The sequence below is a fragment of the Phyllobates terribilis genome, unplaced genomic scaffold, assembly GCF_046119375.1.
Source record: "Phyllobates terribilis strain yellow unplaced genomic scaffold, ASM4611937v1 Scaffold_12__6_contigs__length_324123572, whole genome shotgun sequence".
NCBI lineage: Eukaryota > Metazoa > Chordata > Amphibia > Anura > Dendrobatidae > Phyllobates > Phyllobates terribilis.
Window position 1 is genome coordinate 19,572,793 of NW_027362772.1, and position 26,161 is coordinate 19,598,953.

Sequence of the window (26,161 nt, forward strand, 5' to 3'; positions counted from 1 at the left end):
TTCTTGTACATGGGGAGCAGTATTATAGTAGATATATTCTTGTACATAGCGGGCAGTATTATAGTAGTTATATTCTTGTACATAGGGGGCAGTATTATAGTAGTTATATTATTGTACATAGCGGGCAGTATTATAGTAGTTATATTCTTGTACATAGCGGGCAGTATTATAGTAGTTATATTCTTGTACAGAGGAGCTGTATTATGGTAGTTATATTCTTGTATATAGGAGCAGTATTATAGTAGTTATATTCTTGTACATAGGAGCAGTATTATAGTAGTTATATTCTTGTACATAGGGGCAGTATTATAGTAGTTATATTCGTGTACATAGCAGAGAGTATTATAGTAGTTTTATTCTTGTACTGAGGAGCAGTATTATAGTAGTTATATTCTTGTATATAGGGGCAGTATTGAAGTTATATTCTTTTACATAGGGAGCGGTATTATAGTAGATATATTCTTGTACATAGGAGCAGTATTATAGTAGTTATATTCTTGTACATAGGAGCAGTATTATAGTAGTTATATTCTTGTACATAGGGGCAGTATTATAGTAGTTATATTCTTGTACAGAGGAGCAGTATTATAGTAGTTATATTCTTGTACATAGGGGCAGTATTATAGTAGTTATATTCTTGTACATAGGGAGCAGTATTATAGTAGATATATTCTTGTACATAGGAGCCGTATTATAGTAGTTATATTCTTGTACATAGGGGACAGTATTATAGTAGTTATATTCCTGTACATAGGGGCAGTATTATAGTAGTTATATTCTTTTACATAGGGGCAGTATTATAGTAGTTATATTCTTGCACATAGGGGCAGTATTATAGTAGTTATATTCTTGTACATGAGGGCAGTATTATAGTAGTTATACTCTTGTACATAGGGGACAGTATTATAGTAGTTATATTCCTGTACATAGGGGCAGTATTATAGTAGTTATATTCTTGTACATAGGGGCAGTATTATAGTAGTTATATTCTTGTACATAGTGAGCAGTATTATAGTAGATATATATTTGTACATGGGAGCAGTATTATAGTAGTTATATTCTTGCACATATGGGCAGTATTATAGTAGTTATATTCTTGTACATAGGAGCAGTATTATAGTAGTTATATTCGTGTACATTGGGGACAGTGTTATAGTAGTTATATTCTTGTACATAGGAGCAGTATTATAGTAGTTATATTCTTGTAGATAGGGGCAGTATTATAGTAGTTATATTCTTGTACATAGGGAGCAGTATTATAGTAGATATATTCTTGTACATAGGAGCAGTATTATAATAGTTATATTCTTGCACATAAGGATCAGTATTATAGTAGTTATATTCTTGTACATAGGAGCAGTATTATAGTAGTTATATTCTTGTCCATAGCGGGCAGTATTATAGTAGTTATATTCTTGTACATAGAGGCAGTTATAGTAGTTATATTCTTGTACATAGAGGCAGTTATAGTAGTTATATTCTTGTACATAGGGGCAGTATTATAGTAGTTATATTCTTGTACATAGGGGACAGTATTATAGTAGTTATATTCTTGTACATAGGGGCAGTATTATAGTAGTTATATTCTTGTACATAGGGGCAGTATTATAGTAGTTATATTCTTGTACATAGGGGCAGTATTATAGTAGTTATATTCTTGCACAGAGGAGCAGTATTATAGTAGATATATACTTGTACATAGGGGGCACTATTATAGTAGTTATGTTCTTTTACATAGGAGCAGTATTATAGTAGTTATATTCTTGTACATAGAAGCAGTATTATAGTAGTTATATTCTTGTACATAGGAGCAGTATTATAGTAGTTATATTCTTGTACATAGGGAGCAGTATTATAGTAGATATATACTTGTACATGGGAGCAGTATTATAGTAGTTATATTCTTGTACATAGGGGGCACTATTATAGTAGTTATATTCTTTTACATAGGGGTACTATTATAGTAGTTATATTCTTTTACATAGGAGCAGTATTATAGTAGTTATATTCTTGTACATAGGGGGCACTATTATAGTAGTTATATTCTTTTACATAGGAGCAGTATTATAGTAGTTATATTCTTGTACATAGCGGCAGTATTATAGTAGTTATATTCTTGTATATAGGAGGCATTATTATAGTAGTTATATTCTTGTATATAGGTGGTAGTACTATTCTTGGCAGTACTATTCTTGGCAGTATTATAGTAGTTATATTCTTGTACATAGGGGGCAGTATTATAGTAGTTATATTCTTGTATATAGGTGGCAGTATTATAGTAGTTATATTCTTGTACATAGGAGGCAGTATTATAGTAGCTATATTCTTGTATATAGGTGGCAGTATTATAGTAGTTATATTCTTGTACATAGAAGCAGTATTATAGTAGTTATATTCTTGTACATAGGGGCAGTATTATAGTAGTTATATTCTTGTACATAGGGGCAGTATTATAGTAGTTATATTCTTGTACATAGGAGCAGTATTATAGTAGTTATGATTTTATACATAGGGGCGGTATTGTACTTTGTGGCTGATTAACACCAGTCATGTAATAAGTGTATTTGCTGTTTACTGAATGAAGCTTTTCTCTTGTGGGTTTGAAAGCTACAGATTTGTTATTTTCTAATCTCTTCAACTGTTTTATATATGAAATGTATTTCTATATTTCTGGAAGATTCGCCTCTGGCAGATCTTTCCATGCACTGAGTTTACAGATGTGGATTAAACTCTGACTCCCAGGTCTCATGAGATAGAGATTAATTTATGAGAGAAATTATGTGATATTTACTGAACGATAGCTGACCCCGGCATAACCGGCCATTAAAGAGGAACGGAGAAATTGTATAATAATTCAAAGTATTAATTTTTTTTTTTAAAAAAAAAAGGATAATTTTTCAGTTGAGATTAAATTTCAGTGGTTTTCAGGCTAATATTAAAAAAAACTAATCTTAGTAGACTTGTTTGTATTTTATGTACAACACAACAAAACGGAAAAAAATATATTATTCAAACAGAGAAGTAATGGGAAATGTTACCATAATAGAATGGGTCACGTTCTTGATTTGTATCCTCGGATTCTGAGCAAAAAGAAAAAAATCAAGGTAATTTTACTTCCAGAGAAACAGAGTTGAGCAGAAAGCAGCAGGAGTGAATCAGATCCCGACCCCTGTGGGCTTTTTGTTACTTGCTGTATACTGTATATTAGATCCTGTGTTTAGCCCTTTCTATCACAACTGGGTCACGAGGAGTGGCGGGTATTTTTTCCAAATTTGTGGAAAGTGTTGTCTGGAACTATGTGATGTGTGGCTAAATCTACTCAACATTTCAGATCCATTTTGGAAAGATACAAAGTAGTATTCAGAATTGGTGAGGATATTAAGTGGGCAGCATTGTGGCTTTGCAATGCTGGTGTCCTGAGTGAAAATTGCACCAAGGACATCAGCAAGGAAATTGTATGTTCTTCCCGTGTTTGCGTAGGTTTCCTTCTGTTTCCTTTCACAATAGAAAAATATACTGTAGGAAAGCCAGGTAGGACTGGGTTAAATCCTAGCACTGCAGGTCTTGATTAGATGCACCTGGCTAGCTTTGACTAAAACCTACAGAAGACAAAAAATATATCTCATACCCTACCATCATTATATATAAATGTAAAGCAAAGTTGCATAATAAATATAGGGTACTTAGTGAACTATTTTTGATCAAAAAAAGTATACAAGCCGTCCCACCAGCGGCAAGGTGACCCTAAATTGGGACGGTACCTATACTGTCTATATTAAAAACCTTACTGTATATCAAAGTTGAAGTAATGCAAGCCGTCCCGCTGGTGGGATGGCTTGTATACTTTTTTTTGATCAAAAATAGTTCACTAAGTACCCTATATTTATTATGCAACTTTGCTTTACATTTATATATAATGATGGTAGGGTATGAGATATATTTTTTGTCTTCTGTAGGTTTTGCTTCTTTTTGCTAGTGTGAACATGCTCCTATTTCTTGCATGTCTACCATCTTAGACCTCAGTTCACATTGCTTGGTTTTCTGTCTTGTTTGCATTCTGTGCAATTTAAGGGTGTGGCATCCCCTTTGTTGAGCTGATTAGTATATGTGTAGCTTACCACGGGCCTAGGTGGTCTGGAGTTGGGACCCGGTCCTATTTGTCTACCCTTTTATATGCATTACTTCAACTTTGATATACAGTAAGGTTTTTAATATAGACAGTATAGGTACCGTCCCAATTTAGGGTCACCTTGCCGCTGGTGGGACGGCTTGTATACTTTTTTTGATCAAAAATAGTTCACTAAGTACCCTATATTTATTATGCAACTTTGCTTTACATTTATATATAATGATGGTAGGGTATGAGATATATTTTTTGTCTTCTGTAGGTTTTGCTTCTTTTTGCTAGTGTGAACATGCTCCTATTTCTTGCATGTCTACCATCTTAGACCTCAGTTCACATTGCTTGGTTTTCTGTCTTGTTTGCATTCTGTGCAATTTAAGGGTGTGGCATCCCCTTTGTTGAGCTGATTAGTATATGTGTAGCTTACCACGGGCCTAGGTGGTCTGGAGTTGGGACCCGGTCCTATTTGTCTACCCTTTTATATGCATTACTTCAACTTTGATATACAGTAAGGTTTTTAATATAGACAGTATAGGTACCGTCCCAATTTAGGGTCACCTTGCCGCTGGTGGGACGGCTTGTATACTTTTTTTGATCAAAAATAGTTCACTAAGTACCCTATATTTATTATGCAACTTTGCTTTACATTTATATATAATGATGGTAGGGTATGAGATATATTTTTTGTCTTCTGTAGGTTTTGCTTCTTTTTGCTAGTGTGAACATGCTCCTATTTCTTGCATGTCTACCATCTTAGACCTCAGTTCACATTGCTTGGTTTTCTGTCTTGTTTGCATTCTGTGCAATTTAAGGGTGTGGCATCCCCTTTGTTGAGCTGATTAGTATATGTGTAGCTTACCACGGGCCTAGGTGGTCTGGAGTTGGGACCCGGTCCTATTTGTCTACCCTTTTATATGCATTACTTCAACTTTGATATACAGTAAGGTTTTTAATATAGACAGTATAGGTACCGTCCCAATTTAGGGTCACCTTGCCGCTGGTGGGACGGCTTGTATACTTTTTTTGATCAAAAATAGTTCACTAAGTACCCTATATTTATTATGCAACTTTGTTTTACATTTATATATAATGATGGTAGGGTATGAGATATATTTTTTGTCTTCTGTAGGTTTTGCTTCTTTTTGCTAGTGTGAACATGCTCCTATTTCTTGCATGTCTACCATCTTAGACCTCAGTTCACATTGCTTGGTTTTCTAGCTTTGACTAAGAAGAAGGACATGTGTTATCCTTGCTCTCTCTGGGCAGAGGGGGGAGGGTATGTAGGAAAGCCAGGTAGGACTGGATTAAATCCTAGCACTGCAGGTCTTAATTAGATGCACCTAGCTAGCTTTGGCTAAGAAGAAGGACATGTGTTATCCTTGCTCTCTCTGGGCAGAGGGGGAAGGTATGTAGGAAAGTCAGGTAGGACTGGGTTAAACCTAGCACTGCAGGTCTTGATTAGTTGCACCTGACTAGCTTTGACTAAGAAGAAGGACATGTGTTACCCTCCCCCTCTGCCCAGAGAGAACAAGGATAACACATGTCCTTCTTCTTAGACAAAGCTAGCCAGGTGCATCTAATCAAGACCTGCAGTGCTAGGTTTAACCCAGTCCTACCTGACTTTCCTACATCCCTTCCCCCTCTGCCCAGAGAGAGCAAGGATAACACATGTCCTTCTACTTAGTCAAAGCTAGCTAGGTGCATCTAATTAAGACCTGCAGTGCTAGGATTTAATCCAGTCCTACCTGACTTTCCTACATACCCTCCCCCTCTGCCCAGAGAGAACAAGGATAACACATGTCCGTCTTCTTAGTCAAAGCTAGCCAGGTGCATCTAATCAAGACCTGCAGTGCTAGGTTTAACCCAGTCCTACCTGACTTTCCTACATACCCTCCCCCTCTGCCCAGAGAGAACAAGGATATTTAGGTAAGTCAGGTAGGACTGGATTAAATCCGAGCACTGCAGGTCTTAATTAGATGCACCTAGCTAGCTTTGACTAAGAAGAAGGATATGTGTTATCCTTGCTCTCTCTGGGCAGAGGGGGAAGGTATGTAGGAAAGTTGGGTAGGACTGGGTTAAATCATAGCACTGCAGGTCTTGATTAGATGCACCTGGCTAGCTTTGACTAAGAAGAAGGACATGTGTTATCCTTGTTCTCTCTGGGCAGAGGGGGAGGGTATGTAGGAAAGTCAGGTAGGACTGGGTTAAATCCTAGCACTGCAAGTGTTGATTAGATGCACTTGGCTAGCTTTGACTAAGAAGAAGGACATGTGTTCACTTTGCTCTGTTTCAGTCAACTGGAGAAGCTGAGCAGAGTGGATTGTGTTGGAGCTGGGGAGAGACAAACCAGAGTCTCTCTGAAAGAAGTCTACCCAGGGCCATGTGCACCAAACTGCAAGTATCAATAGTTTCTATGGACAATACCATTTTGTTTGACTGAACTGGGACTAGTTCAGCCGTGTATGAATTGACAGGGTCAATTATGTTTAGTTATCCTGTGGACAAAGTTAGGGATTTTGTGTTTAACATTTTGTTAAACGTATTGTGCAACCTTTGGAAATAAACATCATATTGTTTTGATACTATAATCTAGTGCATGTGTGAACACTGCCTTCTGCTGAGCATGAATCCCTACATTTGGTGTTTGAATGCGGAAAACAGTCCCAAAGGGAAGGGTGACTACAATGTAAAGATTGTATGTCATGGGTAAAGGCAGTTACAGCTTTGCAAACAGTTTTAAAGCATGTAGGAGCTTGTTAAGCAGCTGGTCCAGGCCAATCTTCAGTTTCAGCAGCAGCAGACCCAACAGGAAATTAACAAACTCCTGATCCAGCAGTTTCCCCAGCAGGAGTTATAGCAACAGATGTTACAGCAGCAGCATCTGCAACAGTTATAGCAGAACCAGAATTAACAGCAGCAGCACTTGCTACAACAGCAGCATTATCATCAGATGGCTCTCTTGACAAACTATCCGGGCCAAGGAAACAGCACTTTCTGCCAGCCAAAGTGATGGTACCCATGTCAGCCAAACAGTATGGGAGGCCTTCCAGAAAATGTCTCTGGAGGATGATGTCGAGGCTTTCCTAACTGTCTTTTAGTGTGTGGCAGACCAGAGCCATGGGTAGAGGTCCTAAAGCCGTACCTTACTGAGGAATCGCAGTAAGCATACTATGACCTTGCCCTGCAGGATGCCAAACAGTATAGCACACTAAAGGTGCACATTTGGGTGCAGCCCTGGCCATCAGGGCACAATTGGTGAACCTCTAGAGCCACCAAATGGACAAACCACTCCAGTCCCAAATGTTCAACCTGTTATACCTGGCTGCAGCCTGAGACCTGCTCTAAGGCACAGATGGTGTAATGAGTGGTAGTGGATTGATTTATCCACTCATTACCTAGGTCATTCACAGCTGGGTTGCCCAAGGAGATCCCCAGAATGCAGGTGACCTTATGAGCCTTGTGGATAGGTCCTTGGCTGTGGAGAATTCCCTAAGCAATCAAGGGAGCCTGAGGTCACTTTTCTGGAATACACCATCTAAGTCCACGTCTGAGGGGTGCACAAATACCTAGGAGGGGTAAGAGCCAGATTCTCAGATCATTGTCTGTTGGAGGTGTCATGCCCTGAGACATATATCAGCCCATTGTCAACTGGTATCAGAATCAATGAACTGCTCTGTAGGCCAGCTCTACTCATACATTGCCTCCCCTGCCTGTAGTGCTGTTCCTCATGCTAGCGAGGGACCTCAGGTGACTGTGAATGATGTCCAAGTAATGGGACTCCTGGACTCAGCGAATTTGTCCCTGGTAAAAGCCACACTAACGCATGTGCTAATCCCTGGGAAGGGGTAGGGGGCAAGACTTATCTATGGAGATGCCAAGAACTATCTCATGGACCTAGTCAACATGCGCACAGACTGTGGTCTCATGTCCCACGAAGTGGAAGTGGTCAAGGACTTGTGGCATGCTATTGTTATCGGTCGAGATTTTCCTTTGTTCTGGGACTTTTGGGGTAAAATTGTAACACTTACTAGTCCAGTATACCACCAGGAATTGGCTATGGTAACAAGGTCACATGATGCAAACGGTGAATTTCCTTTCACTGTATGGACTAGAAAGGAGGATGAGGAAGCATCCCCTGAAGCCAATATCCCTGACCTGGAGGAGTCCTAGGACAGTTTGGGGACTTTTCGACTCAAGGACTTAACAGTAAAAGGTACCAAGGAAAATGTAAATGTGTTCAATGGTGTTCCCCAGGAGCCGATAATTGTGTTCTGCAATTGGCCAGGTATAATGATCTGCTGTGTCGAGGGACCAAAGTGAAGGGTCAGGTAAAAGAGCACCTCCTCATGGCCAAAGAGGAAAAATCCAGGGGGTATAATCGGTTGGCTAGAGTGAAATAGTTTAAGCCTAGGGATCGGACACTTGTGTTAGTGCCCACAGTGAAGGGGAACTTCCTTACCCAGTGGCAGGGAATCTATAGGGTGGTGGAAAAGGTGGGGGAGGTCCACTGTAAAGTAAATGAACCAAAGAAAAGGCATTTCTTCCAGATACATTATTGCAACCGACTAAAACCATGGAAGATTAGGGACCATCTCAAAACTGCTTGCTGATTGGCCCAATCAAAGGCCAACTATGCGGGTGTCAAAGTAGCAGGAAATTTGTCACCTTCCCAAAAACAGCATGGTCGAAAATAGTTACCAAAAAATAGGGGCAGGTTTGTGGAGGTACTAAGTCACACTCACATGACCAAGCATGAGCCTCCAACTCAAGCCAATTTAACGCCTTGTAGGCATTTTGGGTTGGCAGATGGTGCCTAGCACTCTGGTTGGTCAGAGGGGGAGGGTATGTAGGAAATCCAGGTAGGACTGGGTTAGATTCTAGCACTGCAGGTCTTGATTAGATGTACCTGGCTAACTTTGACTAAGAACCAGGACTTATATTCACCTTGCTCCCTCTGTCAGCTGGGAAAGCTGAGCAGAGTGGGTTGTGTTGGAGCTGGAGAGAGACAAACTAGAGTCTCTCTGAAAGGAGTCTGTACAGGGCCATGTGCACCAAACTGCAAGTATCAGTGGTTGCTATGGAGAATAGCAATTTTGTTTGAATGAACTTTAACTAGCTCAGCCGTGTAAGAATAGTCAGGGTCTATTTCGCTTAGTTAGCACCTGGTAAAGGCCGGGACTTTGTGTTTATGGTTTTGTTTTCGGTGCTGTGCAACCTGTGGAAATAAACATCACATTGTTTTGATACAGAAATTCAGTGCCTGTGTGAACACTAATCTAATGCCTACCTGAGAGCGTGAATTCCTAAAATACTGATATGGAATTTAGTTTCTAGTCCCTAATGGAAACACTAAGATGATAATGTATACAAATCTGTGGAATATGATGGCGCTGTACACGTGAGTAAAATAAATAAATAAAATGCTTACCAAGAGCAGCTGTCATCGCAACTGAACAGCAAAAGAAAAAAAGGAAAGCCTCCATGATCACCTGTAGTAAGACAAGGGTAGTTATATTCTTGTACATAGAGAGCAGTGTTATAGTAGTTATATTCTTGTACATAGGAGCAGTATTATAGTAGTTATATTCTTGTACATAGGAGCAGTATTATAGTAGTTATATTCTTGTACATAGGAGCAGTATTATAGTAGTTATATTCTTGTACATAGGAGCAGTATTATAGTAGTTATATTCTTGTACATAGGGGGCAGTATTATAGTAGTTATATTCTTGTACATAGGGGGCAGTATTATAGTAGTTATATTCTTGTACATATGAGCAGTATTATAGTAGTTATATTCTTGTACATAGGGAACAGTATTATAGTAGTTATATTCTTGTACATAGGGGCAGTATTATAGTAGTTATATTCTTGTACATAGGGAACAGTATTATAGTAGTTATATTCTTGTACATAGGAGCAGTATTATAGTAGTTATATTCTTGTACTCAGGGGCAGTATTATAGTAGTTATATTCTTGTACATAGGGGCAGTATTATAGTAGTTATATTCTTGTACATAGGAGTAGTATTATAGTAGTTATATTCTTGTACATAGGAGGCAGCATTATAGTAGTTATATTCTTGTACATAGGAGTAGTATTATAGTAGTTATATTCTTGTACATAGGAGGCAGCATTATAGTAGTTATATTCTTGTACATAGGGAGCAGTATTATAGTAGTTATATTCTTGTACATAGGGGCAGTATTATAGTAGTTATATTCTTGTACATAGGGGTAGTATTATAGTAGTTATATTCTTGTACATAGGGGGCTGTATTATAGTAGTTATATTCTTGTACCTAGGAGCAGTATTATAGTAGTTATATTCTTGTACATAGGGGGCAGTATTATAGTAGTTATATTCTTGTACATAGGGGGCAGTATTATAGTAGTTATATTCTTGTACATAGGGGGCAGTATTATAGTAGTTATATTCCTGTACATAGGGGGCAGTATTATAGTAGTTATATTCTTGTACATAGGGGCAGTATTATAGTAGTTATATTCTTGTACATAGGAGTAGTATTATAGTAGTTATATTCTTGTACATAGGAGGCAGCATTATAGTAGTTATATTCTTGTACATAGGAGCAGTATTATAGTAGTTATATTCTTGTACTCAGGGGCAGTATTATAGTAGTTATATTCTTGTACATAGGGGCAGTATTATAGTAGTTATATTCTTATACATAGGGGGCAGTATTATAGTAGTTATATTCTTGTACATAGGAGGCAGCATTATAGTAGTTATATTCTTGTACATAGGGAGCAGTATTATAGTAGTTATATTCTTGTACATAGGGAGCAGTATTATAGTAGTTATATTCTTGTACATAGGGGCAGTATTATAGTAGTTATATTCTTGTACATAGGGGTAGTATTATAGTAGTTATATTCTTGTACATAGGGGGCTGTATTATAGTAGTTATATTCTTGTACCTAGGAGCAGTATTATAGTAGTTATATTCTTGTACATAGGGGGCAGTATTATAGTAGTTATATTCTTGTACATAGGGGCAGTATTATAGTAGTTATATTCTTGTACATAGGGGGCAGTATTATAGTAGTTATATTCTTGTAGTATTGGAGTAGTTATTTACAAATCCCAGCATTCTCTGACTTCCGCCTGTAGAAGGTTTCCACTATCTATAACTTATAAGGCCTCTTATGGTAGTAAAGTGTCAGATGATTTGCTCTTATCTCGATGTCAGGCCTCCTGTAGTTTTACTCTAATCTTCCCTGGGGATACAGTGTGTGATCTTTGTGTTGTAGAAATGTTTTCTGTAATTTGCCAGAATTCCCTGTTGTGCGTTTATTTGTCTTTGTCTAAAGTCAAAGGTTCACAGACTCGACCTCAGATATCACAAGGAACGCTTAATCACTGTAAAATTTGTAAATGATTGTGTTCTTCAGTCTTCTTCACCATGTTAATGAACTCTGCTTTGTGGATAGGAAAATGATTCTTTGCATTACCTGATACATCTCACAGCTGAGGGATTGTTACAATTGCTTCACTGTGATTGTCTGTTATCTGCACTGATACATTGTAACAGACATCCAGGAGAGAGATTTATGTTGCAGTTTCTCTAGATTTTATTCAATTGCATCAAACTTTCTTATCACCAAGACTTTATTATCAGTGATGATCTTATTTTTGGAGGATACATGGTGCTGTTTTGTTCTCCGAGATGATTTCCTACAGGATAGGATTAGGCGATGTTCATATGTTCGGTAATGACCCGTTAGAACGGATCTAGCAGCAATCTGTTGGCAAAAAAATTGATCTCTGCTGGATCCGTTTTTTTTTTTTAAACATTGAAGTCTATGGACAACAGATCTGTTAATCAGCGATCCATTATCTTCAATTTCTAATAGATCTATTTTTTGTTTGCTGGATCCATTCTACCAGATCATTGCTGGACCTGTAATATAGCCTTAGATACACAGTTCAATCAAAAAGTATCACACAGGATAGGATTAGATACTCAGCTCAGCAGACAGTATCGCACAGGATAGGATTAGATACACAGCTCAGCAGACAGTATCACACAGGATAGGATTAGATACACAGCTCAGCAGACAGTATCACACAGGATAGGATTAGATACACTGCTCAGCAGACAGTATCACACAGGATAGGATTAGATACATGGCTCAGCAGACAGTATCACACAGGAGAGGATTAGATACACGGCTCAGCAGACAGTATCACACAGGATAGGATTAGATACACGGCTCAGCAGACAGTATCACACAGGATAGGATTAGATACACTGCTCAGCAGACAGTATCACACAGGATAGGATTAGATACATGGCTCAGCAGACAGTATCACACAGGAGAGAATTAGATACACGGCTCAGCAGACAGTATCACACAGGATAGGATTAGATACACAGCTCAGCAGACAGTATCACACAGGATAGGATTAGATACACAGCTCAGCAGACAGTATCACACAGGATAGGATTAGATACACTGCTCAGCAGACAGTATCACACAGGATAGGATTAGATACATGGCTCAGCAGACAGTATCACACAGGAGTGGATTAGATACACAGCTCAGCAGACAGTATCACACAGGATAGGATTAGATACACGGCTCAGCAGACAGTATCACACAGGATAGGATTAGATACACTGCTCAGCAGACAGTATCACACAGGATAGGATTAGATACATGGCTCAGCAGACAGTATCACACAGGAGAGGATTAGATACACGGCTCAGCAGACCGTATCACACAGGATAGGATTAGATACACAGCTCAGCAGACAGTATCACACAGGATAGGATTAGATACACAGCTCAGCAGACAGTATCACACAGGATAGGATTAGATACACGGCTCAGCAGACAGTATCACACAGGATAGGATTAGATACACGGCTCAGCAGACAGTATCACACAGGAGAAGATTAGATACACAGCTCAGCAGACAGTATCACACAGGATAGGATTAGATACACAGCTCAGCAGACAGTATCACACAGGATAGGATTAGATACACGGCTCAGCAGACAGTATCACACAGGAGAGGATTAGATACACAGCTCAGCAGACAGTATCACACAGGAGAGGATTAGATACACGGCTCAGCAGACAGTATCACACAGGAGAGGATTAGATACACGGCTCAGCAGACGGTATCACACAGGATAGGATTAGATACTCAGCTCAGCAGACAGTATCACACAGGATAGGATTAGATACACGGCTCAGCAGACAGTATCACACAGGAGAGGATTAGATACACGGCTCAGCAGACGGTATCACACAGGATAGGATTAGATACACAGCTCAGCAGACAGTATCACACAGGAGAGGATTAGATACACGGCTCAGCAGACGGTATCACACAGGATAGGATTAGATACACAGCTCAGCAGACAGTATCACACAGGATAGGATTAGATACACGGCTCAGCAGACAGTATCACACAGGAGAGGATTAGATACACGGCTCAGCAGACAGTATCACACAGGAGAGGATTAGATACACGGCTCAGCAGACAGTATCACACAGGATAGGATTAGATACACAGCTCAGCAGACAGTATCACACAGGATAGGATTAGATACACGGCTCAGCAGACAGTATCACACAGGAGAGGATTAGATACACGGCTCAGCAGACAGTATCACACAGGATAGGATTAGATACACAGCTCAGCAGACAGTATCACACAGGATAGGATTAGATACACGGCTCAGCAGACAGTATCACACAGGAGAGGATTAGATACACAGCTCAGCAGACAGTATCACACAGGAGAGGATTAAATACACGGCTAAGCAGACAGTATCACACAGGAGAGGATTAGATACACGGCTCAGCAGACAGTATCACACAGGATAGGATTAGATACACGGCTCAGCAGACAGTATCACACAGGATAGGATTAGATACACAGCTCAGCAGACAGTATCACACAGGATAGGATTAGATACACGGCTCAGCAGACAGTATCACACAGGAGAGGATTAGATACACGGCTCAGCAGACAGTATCACACAGGAGAGGATTAAATACACGGCTAAGCAGACAGTATCACACAGGATAGGATTAGATACGCAGCTCAGCAGACAGTATCACACAGGAGAGGATTAGATACACGGCTCAGCAGACAGTATCACACAGGAGAGGATTAGACACACGGCTCAGCAGACAGTATCACACAGGAGAGGATTAGATACACAGCTCAGCAGACTGTATCACACAGGAGAGGATTAGATACACGGCTCAGCAGACAGTATCACACAGGATAGGATTAGATACACTGCTCAGCAGACAGTATCACACAGGAGAGGATTAGATACACGGCTCAGCAGACTGTATCACACAGGATAGGATTAGATACACGGCTCAGCAGGCAGTATCACACAGGATAGGATTAGATACACGGCTCAGCAGGCAGTATCACACAGGATAGGATTAGATACACGGCTCAGCAGACAGTATCACACAGGATAGGATTAGATACACGGCTCAGCAGACAGTATCACACAGAAGAGGATTAGATACACAGCTCAGCAGACAGCATCACACAGGATAGGATTAGATACACAGCTCAGCAGACAGTATCACACAGGAGAGGATTAGATACACGGCTCAGCAGACAGTATCACACAGGGCAGGATTATATACACAGCTCAGTAGACAGTATCACACAGGAGAGGATTAGATACATAGCTCAGCAGACAGTATCACACAGGATGGGATTAGATACACAGCTCAGCAGACAATATCACACAGGATAGGATTAGATACACGGCTCAGCAGACAGTATCACACAGGATGGGATTAGATACACAGCTCAGCAGACATTATCACACAGGATAGGATTAGATACACAGATCAGCAGACAGTATCACACAGGATAGGATTAGATACACGGCTCAGCAGACAGTATCACACAGGAGAGGATTAGATACACGGCTCAGCAGACGGTATCACACAGGATAGGATTAGATACACAGCTCAGCAGACAGTATCACACAGGAGAGGATTAGATACACGGCTCAGCAGACGGTATCACACAGGATAGGATTAGATACACAGCTCAGCAGACAGTATCACACAGGATAGGATTAGATACACGGCTCAGCAGACAGTATCACACAGGAGAGGATTAGATACACGGCTCAGCAGACAGTATCACACAGGAGAGGATTAGATACACGGCTCAGCAGACAGTATCACACAGGAGAGGATTAGATACACGGCTCAGCAGACAGTATCACACAGGAGAGGATTAGATACACGGCTCAGCAGACAGTATCACACAGGATAGGATTAGATACACTGCTCAGCAGACAGTATCACACAGGAGAGGATTAGATACACAGCTCAGCAGACTGTATCACACAGGATAGGATTAGATACACGGCTCAGCAGGCAGTATCACACAGGATAGGATTAGATACACGGCTCAGCAGGCAGTATCACACAGGATAGGATTAGATACACGGCTCAGCAGACAGTATCACACAGGATAGGATTAGATACGCAGCTCAGCAGACAGTATCACACAGGAGAGGATTAGATACACAGCTCAGCAGACAGTATCACACAGGATGGGATTAGATACACAGCTCAGCAGACAGTATCACACAGGATAGGATTAGATACGCAGCTCAGCAGACAGTATCACACAGGAGAGGATTAGATACACGGCTCAGCAGACAGTATCACACAGGAGAGGATTAGATACACAGCTCAGCAGACAGTATCACACAGGATGGGATTAGATACACAGCTCAGCAGACAGTATCACACAGGATAGGATTAGATACGCAGCTCAGCAGACAGTATCACACAGGAGAGGATTAGATACACGGCTCAGCAGACAGTATCACACAGGAGAGGATTAGATACACGGCTCAGCAGACAGTATCACACAGGAGAGGATTAGATACACAGCTCAGCAGACAGTATCACACAGGATAGGATTAGATACACAGCTCAGCAGACTGTATCACACAGGAGAGGATTAGATACACGGCTCAGCAGACAGTATCACACAGGATAGGATTAGATACACTGCTCAGCAGACAGTATCACACAGGAGAGGATTAGATACACAGCTCAGCAGACTGTATCACACAGGATAGGATTAGATACACGGCTCAGCAGGCAGTATCACACAGGATAGGATTAGATACACGGCTCAGCAGACAGTATCACACAGGATAGGATTAGATACACGGCTCAGCAGACAGTATCACACAGAAGAGGATTAGATACACAGCTCAGCAGACATCATCACACAGGATAGGATTAGATACACAGCTCAGCAGACAGTATCACACAGGAGAGGATTAGATACACGGCTCAGCAGACAGTATCACACAGGAGAGGATTAGATACACAGCTCAGCAGACAGTATCACACAGGAGAGGATTAGATACACGGCTCAGCAGACAGTATCACACAGGAGAGGATTAGATACACTGCTCACCAGACAGTATCACACAGGATAGGATTAGATACACGGCTCAGAACAGCATCACACAGGAGAGGATTAGATACACGGCTCAGCAGACAGTGTGACACAGGAGAGGATTATATACACAGCTCAGCAGACAGTATCACACAGGAGAGGATTAGATACACGGCTCAGCAGACAGTATCACACAGGATGGGATTAGATACACAGCTCAGCAGACAGTATCACACAGGATAGGATTAGATACACGGCTCAGCAGACAGTATCACACAGGAGAGGATTAGATACACGGCTCAGCAGACAGTATCACACAGGATAGGATTAGATACACTGCTCAGCAGACAGTATCACACAGGAGAGGATTAGATACACAGCTCAGCAGACTGTATCACACAGGATAGGATTAGATACACGGCTCAGCAGGCAGTATCACACAGGATAGGATTAGATACACGGCTCAGCAGGCAGTATCACACAGGATAGGATTAGATACACGGCTCAGCAGACAGTATCACACAGGATAGGATTAGATACGCAGCTCAGCAGACAGTATCACACAGGAGAGGATTAGATACACAGCTCAGCAGACAGTATCACACAGGATAGGATTAGATACACTGCTCAGCAGACAGTATCACACAGGAGAGGATTAGATACACAGCTCAGCAGACTGTATCACACAGGATAGGATTAGATACACGGCTCAGCAGGCAGTATCACACAGGATAGGATTAGATACACGGCTCAGCAGGCAGTATCACACAGGATAGGATTAGATACACGGCTCAGCAGACAGTATCACACAGGATAGGATTAGATACGCAGCTCAGCAGACAGTATCACACAGGAGAGGATTAGATACACAGCTCAGCAGACAGTATCACACAGGATGGGATTAGATACACAGCTCAGCAGACAGTATCACACAGGATAGGATTAGATACGCAGCTCAGCAGACAGTATCACACAGGAGAGGATTAGATACACGGCTCAGCAGACAGTATCACACAGGAGAGGATTAGATACACAGCTCAGCAGACAGTATCACACAGGATGGGATTAGATACACAGCTCAGCAGACAGTATCACACAGGATAGGATTAGATACGCAGCTCAGCAGACAGTATCACACAGGAGAGGATTAGATACACGGCTCAGCAGACAGTATCACACAGGAGAGGATTAGATACACGGCTCAGCAGACAGTATCACACAGGAGAGGATTAGATACACAGCTCAGCAGACAGTATCACACAGGATAGGATTAGATACACAGCTCAGCAGACTGTATCACACAGGAGAGGATTAGATACACGGCTCAGCAGACAGTATCACACAGGATAGGATTAGATACACTGCTCAGCAGACAGTATCACACAGGAGAGGATTAGATACACAGCTCAGCAGACTGTATCACACAGGATAGGATTAGATACACGGCTCAGCAGGCAGTATCACACAGGATAGGATTAGATACACGGCTCAGCAGACAGTATCACACAGGATAGGATTAGATACACGGCTCAGCAGACAGTATCACACAGAAGAGGATTAGATACACAGCTCAGCAGACATCATCACACAGGATAGGATTAGATACACAGCTCAGCAGACAGTATCACACAGGAGAGGATTAGATACACGGCTCAGCAGACAGTATCACACAGGAGAGGATTAGATACACAGCTCAGCAGACAGTATCACACAGGAGAGGATTAGATACACGGCTCAGCAGACAGTATCACACAGGAGAGGATTAGATACACTGCTCACCAGACAGTATCACACAGGATAGGATTAGATACACGGCTCAGAACAGCATCACACAGGAGAGGATTAGATACACGGCTCAGCAGACAGTGTGACACAGGAGAGGATTATATACACAGCTCAGCAGACAGTATCACACAGGAGAGGATTAGATACACGGCTCAGCAGACAGTATCACACAGGATGGGATTAGATACACAGCTCAGCAGACAGTATCACACAGGATAGGATTAGATACACGGCTCAGCAGACAGTATCACACAGGATGGGATTAGATACACAGCTCAGCAGACATTATCACACAGGATAGGATTAGATACACAGATCAGCAGACAGTATCACACAGGATAGGATTAGATACACGGCTCAGCAGACAGTATCACACAGGAGAGGATTAGATACACGGCTCAGCAGACAGTATCACACAGGAGAGGATTAGATACACGGCTCAGCAGACGGTATCACACAGGATAGGATTAGATACACAGCTCAGCAGACAGTATCACACAGGATAGGATTAGATACACAGCTCAGCAGACAGCATCACACAGGATAGGATTAGATACACAGCTCAGCAGACAGTATCCACAGGATAGGATTAGATACACAGCTCAGCAGACAGTATCACACAGGAGAGGATTAGATACACGGCTCAGCAGACAGTATCACACAGGAGAGGATTAGATACACAGCTCAGCAGACAGTATCACACAGGAGAGGATTAGATACACGGCTCAGCAGACAGTATCACACAGGAGAGGATTAGATACACGGCTCAGCAGACAGTGTGACACAGGAGAGGATTATATACACAGCTCAGCAGACAGTATCACACAGGAGAGGATTAGATACACGGCTCAGCAGACGGTATCACACAGGATAGGATTAGATACACAGCTCAGCAGACAGTATCACACAGGATAGGATTAGATACACGGCTCAGCAGACAGTATCACACAGGAGAGGATTAGATACACGGCTCAGCAGACAGTATCACACAGGATAGGATTAGATACACGGCTCAGCAGACAGTATCACACAGGATAGGATTAGATACACAGCTCAGCAGACAGTATCACACAGGATAGGATTAGATACACGGCTCAGTAGACAGTATCACACAGGAGAGGATTAGATACATAGCTCAGCAGACAGTATCACACAGGATGGGATTAGATACACAGCTCAGCAGACAGTATCACACAGGATAGGATTAGATACACGGCTCAGCAGACAGTATCACACAGGAGAGGATTAGATACACGGCTCAGCAGACAGTATCACACAGGAGAGGATTAGATACACGGCTCAGCAGACAGTATCACACAGGATAGGATTAGATACACTGCTCAGCAGACAGTATCACACAGGAGAGGATTAGATACACAGCTCAGCAGACTGTATCACACAGGATAGGATTAGATACACGGCTCAGCAGGCAGTATCACACAGGATAGGATTAGATACACGGCTCAGCAGGCAGTATCACACAGGATAGGATTAGATACACGGCTCAGCAGACAGTATCACACAGGATAGGATTAGATACGCAGCTCAGCAGACAGTATCACACAGGAGAGTATTAGATACACAGCTCAGCAGACAGTATCACACAGGATGGGATTAGATACACAGCTCAGCAGACAGTATCACACAGGATAGGATTAGATACGCAGCTCAGCAGACAGTATCACACAGGAGAGGATTAGATACACGGCTCAGCAGACAGTATCACACAGGAGAGGATTAGATACACGGCTCAGCAGACAGTATCACACAGGAGAGGATTAGATACACAGCTCAGCAGACTGTATCACACAGGAGAGGATTAGATACACGGCTCAGCAGACAGTATCACACAGGATAGGATTAGATACACTGCTCAGCAGACAGTATCACACAGGAGAGGATTAGATACACAGCTCAGCAGACTGTATCACACAGGATAGGATTAGATACACGGCTCAGCAGGCAGTATCACACAGGATAGGATTAGATACACGGCTCAGCAGGCAGTATCACACAGGATAGGATTAGATACACGGCTCAGCAGACAGTATCACACAGGATAGGATTAGATACACGGCTCAGCAGACAGTATCACACAGAAGAGGATTAGATACACAGCTCAGCAGACAGCATCACACAGGATAGGATTAGATACACAGCTCAGCAGACAGTATCACACAGGAGAGGATTAGATACACAGCTCAGCACACAGTATCACACAGGATAGGATTAGATACACAGCTCAGCACACAGTATCACACAGGAGAGGATTAGATACACAGCTCAGCAGACAGTATCACACAGGAGAGGATTAGATACACGGCTCAGCAGACAGTATCACACAGGAGAGGATTAGATACACAGCTCAGCAGACAGTATCACACAGGAGAGGATTAGATACACGGCTCAGCAGACAGTATCACACAGGAGAGGATTAGATACACGGCTCAGCAGACAGTGTGACACAGGAGAGGATTATATACACAGCTCAGCAGACAGTATCACACAGGATAGGATTAGATACACTGCTCAGCAGACAGTATCACACAGGAGAGGATTAGATACACAGCTCAGCAGACTGTATCACACAGGATAGGATTAGATACACGGCTCAGCAGGCAGTATCACACAGGATAGGATTAGATACACGGCTCAGCAGGCAGTATCACACAGGATAGGATTAGATACACGGCTCAGCAGACAGTATCACACAGGATAGGATTAGATACACGGCTCAGCAGACAGTATCACACAGAAGAGGATTAGATACACAGCTCAGCAGACAGCATCACACAGGATAGGATTAGATACACAGCTCAGCAGACAGTATCACACAGGAGAGGATTAGATACACAGCTCAGCACACAGTATCACACAGGATAGGATTAGATACACAGCTCAGCAGACAGTATCACACAGGAGAGGATTAGATACACAGCTCAGCAGACAGTATCACACAGGAGAGGATTAGATACACGGCTCAGCAGACAGTATCACACAGGAGAGGATTAGATACACAGCTCAGCAGACAGTATCACACAGGAGAGGATTAGATACACGGCTCAGCAGACAGTATCACACAGGAGAGGATTAGATACACGGCTCAGCAGACAGTGTGACACAGGAGAGGATTATATACACAGCTCAGCAGACAGTATCACACAGGATAGGATTAGATACACAGCTCAGCAGACAGTATAACACATGATAGGATTAGATACACAGCTCAGCAGACAGTATCACACAGGATAGGATTAGATACTCAGCTCAGCAGACAGTATCACACAGGATAGGATTAGATACACGGCTCAGCAGGCAGTATCACACAGGATAGGATTAGATACACTGCTCAGCAGACAGTATCACACAGGAGAGGATTAGATACAAGGCTCAGCAGACAGTATCACACAGGATAGGATTAGATACACAGCTCAGCAGACAGTATCACACAGGAGAGGATTAGATACACGGCGCAGCAGACAGTATCACTCAGGATAGGATTAGATACACAGCTCAGCAGACAGTATCACACAGGATAGGATTAGATACACAGCTCAGCAGACAGTATCACACAGGATAGGATTAGATACACAGCTCAGCAGACAGTATCACACAGGATAGGATTAGATACACGGCGCAGCAGACAGTATCACACAGGATAGGATTAGATACACGGCTCAGCAGGCAGTATCACACAGGATAGGATTAGATACACTGCTCAGCAGACAGTATCACACAGGATAGGATTAGATACACAGCTCAGCAGACATTATCACACAGGATAGGATTAGATACACTGCTCAGCAGACAGTATCACACAGGAGAGGATTAGATACAAGGCTCAGCAGACAGTATCACACAGGATAGGATTAGATACACTGCTCAGCAGACAGTATCACACAGGATAGGATTAGATACACAGCTCAGCAGACATTATCACACAGGATAGGATTAGATACACAGCTCAGCAGACAGTATCACACAGGAGAGGATTAGATACACGGCTCAGCAGACATTATCACACAGGATAGGATTAGATACACTGCTCAGCAGACAGTATCACACAGGAGAGGATTAGATACAAGGCTCAGCAGACAGTATCACACAGGATAGGATTAGATACACAGCTCAGCAGACAGTATCACACAGGAGAGGATTAGATACACTGCTCAGCAGACAGTATCACACAGGATAGGATTAGATACACGGCTCAGCAGACAGTATCACACAGGATAGGATTAGATACACGGCTCAGCAGACATTATCACACAGGATAGGATTAGATACACTGCTCGACAGTATCACACAGGATAGGATTAGATACACGGCTCAGCAGACAGTATCACACAGGATAGGATTAGATACACGGCTCAGCAGACATTATCACACAGGATAGGATTAGATACACGGCTCAGCACACAGTATCACACAGGAGAGGATTAGATACACGGCTCAGCAGACATTATCACACAGGATAGGATTAGATACACGGCTCAGCAGACAGTATCACACAGGAGAGGATTAGATACACGGCTCAGACAGTATCACACAGGATAGGATTAGATACACGGCTCAGCAGGCAGTATCACACAGGATAGGATTAGATACACGGCTCAGCAGACATTATCACACAGGATAGGATTAGATACACAGCTCAGCACACAGTATCACACAGGAGAGGATTAGATACACGGCTCAGCAGACATTATCACACAGGATAGGATTAGATACACGGCTCAGCAGACAGTATCACACAGGAGAGGATTAGATACACAGCGCAGCAGACAGTATCACACAGGATAGGATTAGATACACAGCTCAGCAGACAGTATCACACAGGATGGGATTAGATACACAGCTCAATAGACAGTATCACACAGGAGAGGATTAGATACACGGCTCAGCAGACAGTATCACACAGGAGAGGATTAGATACACGGCTCAGCAGACAGTATCACACAGGAGAGGATTAGATACACAGCTCAGCAGACAGTATCACACAGGAGGGGATTAGATACACAGCTCAGCAGACAGTATCATACAGGATAGGATTAGATACACGGCTCAGCAGACAGTATCACACAGGAGAGGATTAGATACACGGCTCAGCAGACAGTATCACACAGGAGAGGATTAGATACACGGCTCAGCAGACAGTATCACACAGGAGAGGATTAGATACACAGCTCAGCAGGCAGTATCACATAGGATAGGATTAGATACACAGCTCAATAGACAGTATCACACAGGATAGGATTAGATACACGGGTCAGTAGACAGTATCACACATGGAATCCTTATAAACATTAACACTCGGTATCACGATGGGCTTAGATACAGCAGTACAGGCTGTCCTGTGCACCCCCAGACGACCCCTCCAGGTTCTCCCACCACCTCTGTTCTGAGTATATATAGAATTTGGCAGCGGCTGCGCTTTTATATTTATCTCCTCTTCTCCTGTACAGAATGTCTGCCCTCCCCATCTTCCTCCAGGGAAGGATTTCTCCTACTTTCCTGCTTTCTACTTTCCACCCAGAGAAACCCTAAAAAACAGAAACCATTCATTCCCTGGAAATCACATGAAATCCTGGAAGAATTGATCTATCATGTCTCCAATCACATCTAAAGCTGCATTCACAATTCTGCTGCACTATATGATCACCCTCCAATAGTGTTGGCAGTGTGCACCAATGACTGGGGTAAACCTACAAAGTTCAACACTATTATGTATACACTCAATCAGCACAGATATATGAAGTCTTGCCTCCTGAGCACTAACAGTAAAACTGCAGAATTATGGAGACAGCTTTGGATGTGATTGGAGTGAAGATTAACCAAGGTGGTACCTCTCCTGGTATTTCCTGCCTTGGCCCAGTGCCAGGGCCTCACACCTCACTGCTGCCCCCTGTAGGATCAGTTCTAGCACAGCTCTGCTGTGTTGCATTGTGAGAGATGTTGCAGACAGCAAATCCACCAGTGCTGGGGTCAAGATATGAATCAACATCTAATATTGCAAAATCTGCTCCAAAAAATAACCCTATAGATGTAGCAGAGGTGATATGTGGCCTAATGAAATCAGCAGTGTTACACAGGACAAAAGACAAACTCGGCTCTGCTACATCGACCGAACATTGGGCATTAGGTTTTGCAATGGAGATTTCTCCTTATTAGCTCCCTGAAATGACTTGCACCCCTTCCCCCACCTGCTGTGCACATATGGAAAAAATGAGTAGGAAAAAGTAGAGCGTTATGTGCCAGGCACTGGAAAAACTCCTAAAATACATCGCCCGACCCCTCATATTACTGGGATATAGTGCAAGCAGCTTGGGCCCCTCAGGCTCCAGGGCCCTGGTGGCATCATGGCTCTGTAACCTGAAAATAAAAGCTTTTTTTTGGGAATTACTTTGCATGCAATTGTCTATTTTTACCCCCACCAATTCTTTTTGCACATGCAGCAGAGCTGAGTTTGTCATTACAGGTCATATAATATTGTATTTGCAGCACAATTTTGGTTAAAACCAACAAGGCATAATCCTGTTAAAGGGATGAATAACCAATTCAGTTCTGCTACATCTGCACATGATACAATCCTCCAATCTATCATATAACGGAACAAGATATGACATTTCCATAGTGACAGCGCACAACCCCCTCAAACCTCCCCCAGACTGAATCTTACACCCTACAGATCCCATGCAGCGATCTACAATCTGAGACTATCCGGTAGCAGCAGAACTACAACTCCCAGCATGTTCCACAGGCTGCAGACTTTTGTGTTTATCTGTTTTGCAACATTGTTGCGTGTTCTAAATAAACAAATAAAAAAAAAATTCAAAACAAAGTTTCCATCCCACGGGGGGGGGTGGGGGGTTTAATAAGATTTTTGCAAAATAGGTTTCTCACCGAGGCGGTCTAACACCAGGGGTCTCCTGCCAGCTGTCTCTGGGTGGGCGTCAGTGGGGACTGTCAGCCCTGAGCTCTCTCTGCCCTAAGAGACACACAAGTGATTCTGTTTACACTTTCCTAAGTTTACCCCCCTCCCCTCTGACTCCTCCTTCTACCCCCCTACATCCTCTCCCTGCCCCTCTCCCTGTATGTGCTCTTCAGGCCCCTCTGGCAGCTCGTCTGTCCCTTTTCGGAGTCTGTCTGTCCCTGTTTCGCCCTATTTGGCGTTATCTGCGTTTCGCAGCCCGTGTCGCTTTCTGTTTATCTCTCCTTTTTTACCATCTGTATTCCTTTCTCTCTCAGTTCCTGGACGTGTTTTTCCGCTAACACGAAGCGAAGGAATCACATGCTACAGCTCCTAACAAAGAAAGATTGTGTCCAATCATATGCATCCCCCCAAAAGAAAAAAAAAATGCCCCCAATACCCCGGAAAAATAAGTCATCGGGCTCTTTAGTTAAGTTGCTGCAAATTCTGCTCAGCCATTTTCTTAGTTATATCTGTTTCTGGGAAAGTTTGGCGAGAAAAAAACGGAACCAAAACCTCAAGAGGAGTAGAAACAATTCAGTTTAGTGTCAGCGCAATATTTTTTTTTTTCCAGCTAAATGAATTATTACAGCAGGATCCGGATATAAAATCAGTGAAGTCAGTGTGAACGGATCAGTATTAAATAGATCAGTTTTTCATCAGTTTGAAACTGATCAATTTATTAATTTTTTTTACTTGATCGGTGAATTCAGGCGCAACAATGTTGTCAGCAGACAGAAACCAAGAGGTTAACGGAGCGCCTGTAATGCTGCACAGACCAGAGGTATCACATCAGGTGACTGCAGTGTAAAGAAGGGCGAGGAGAAGACACTGA

The 26,161-nt window shown here is 42.3% G+C and overlaps 1 protein-coding gene across 1 annotated transcript in view; it reads right to left on the reverse strand.

Moving 5' to 3' along the window:
- The window catches only part of FXYD1 (FXYD domain containing ion transport regulator 1), a 41,376-nt gene extending 15,961 nt beyond the window's left edge, over positions 1-25,415 (reverse strand). The window contains exons 1-3 of the mRNA XM_073655653.1: positions 25,260-25,415; positions 9,552-9,612; positions 3,039-3,080 (exon numbers count right to left, since the gene is read on the reverse strand). Coding sequence (XP_073511754.1) covers positions 3,039-3,080; positions 9,552-9,606 — 97 coding nt within the window. The 5' untranslated portion in view covers positions 9,607-9,612; positions 25,260-25,415. The remainder of the gene's footprint in view (positions 1-3,038; positions 3,081-9,551; positions 9,613-25,259) is intronic.
- Positions 25,416-26,161: the final 746 nt, after the last annotated feature.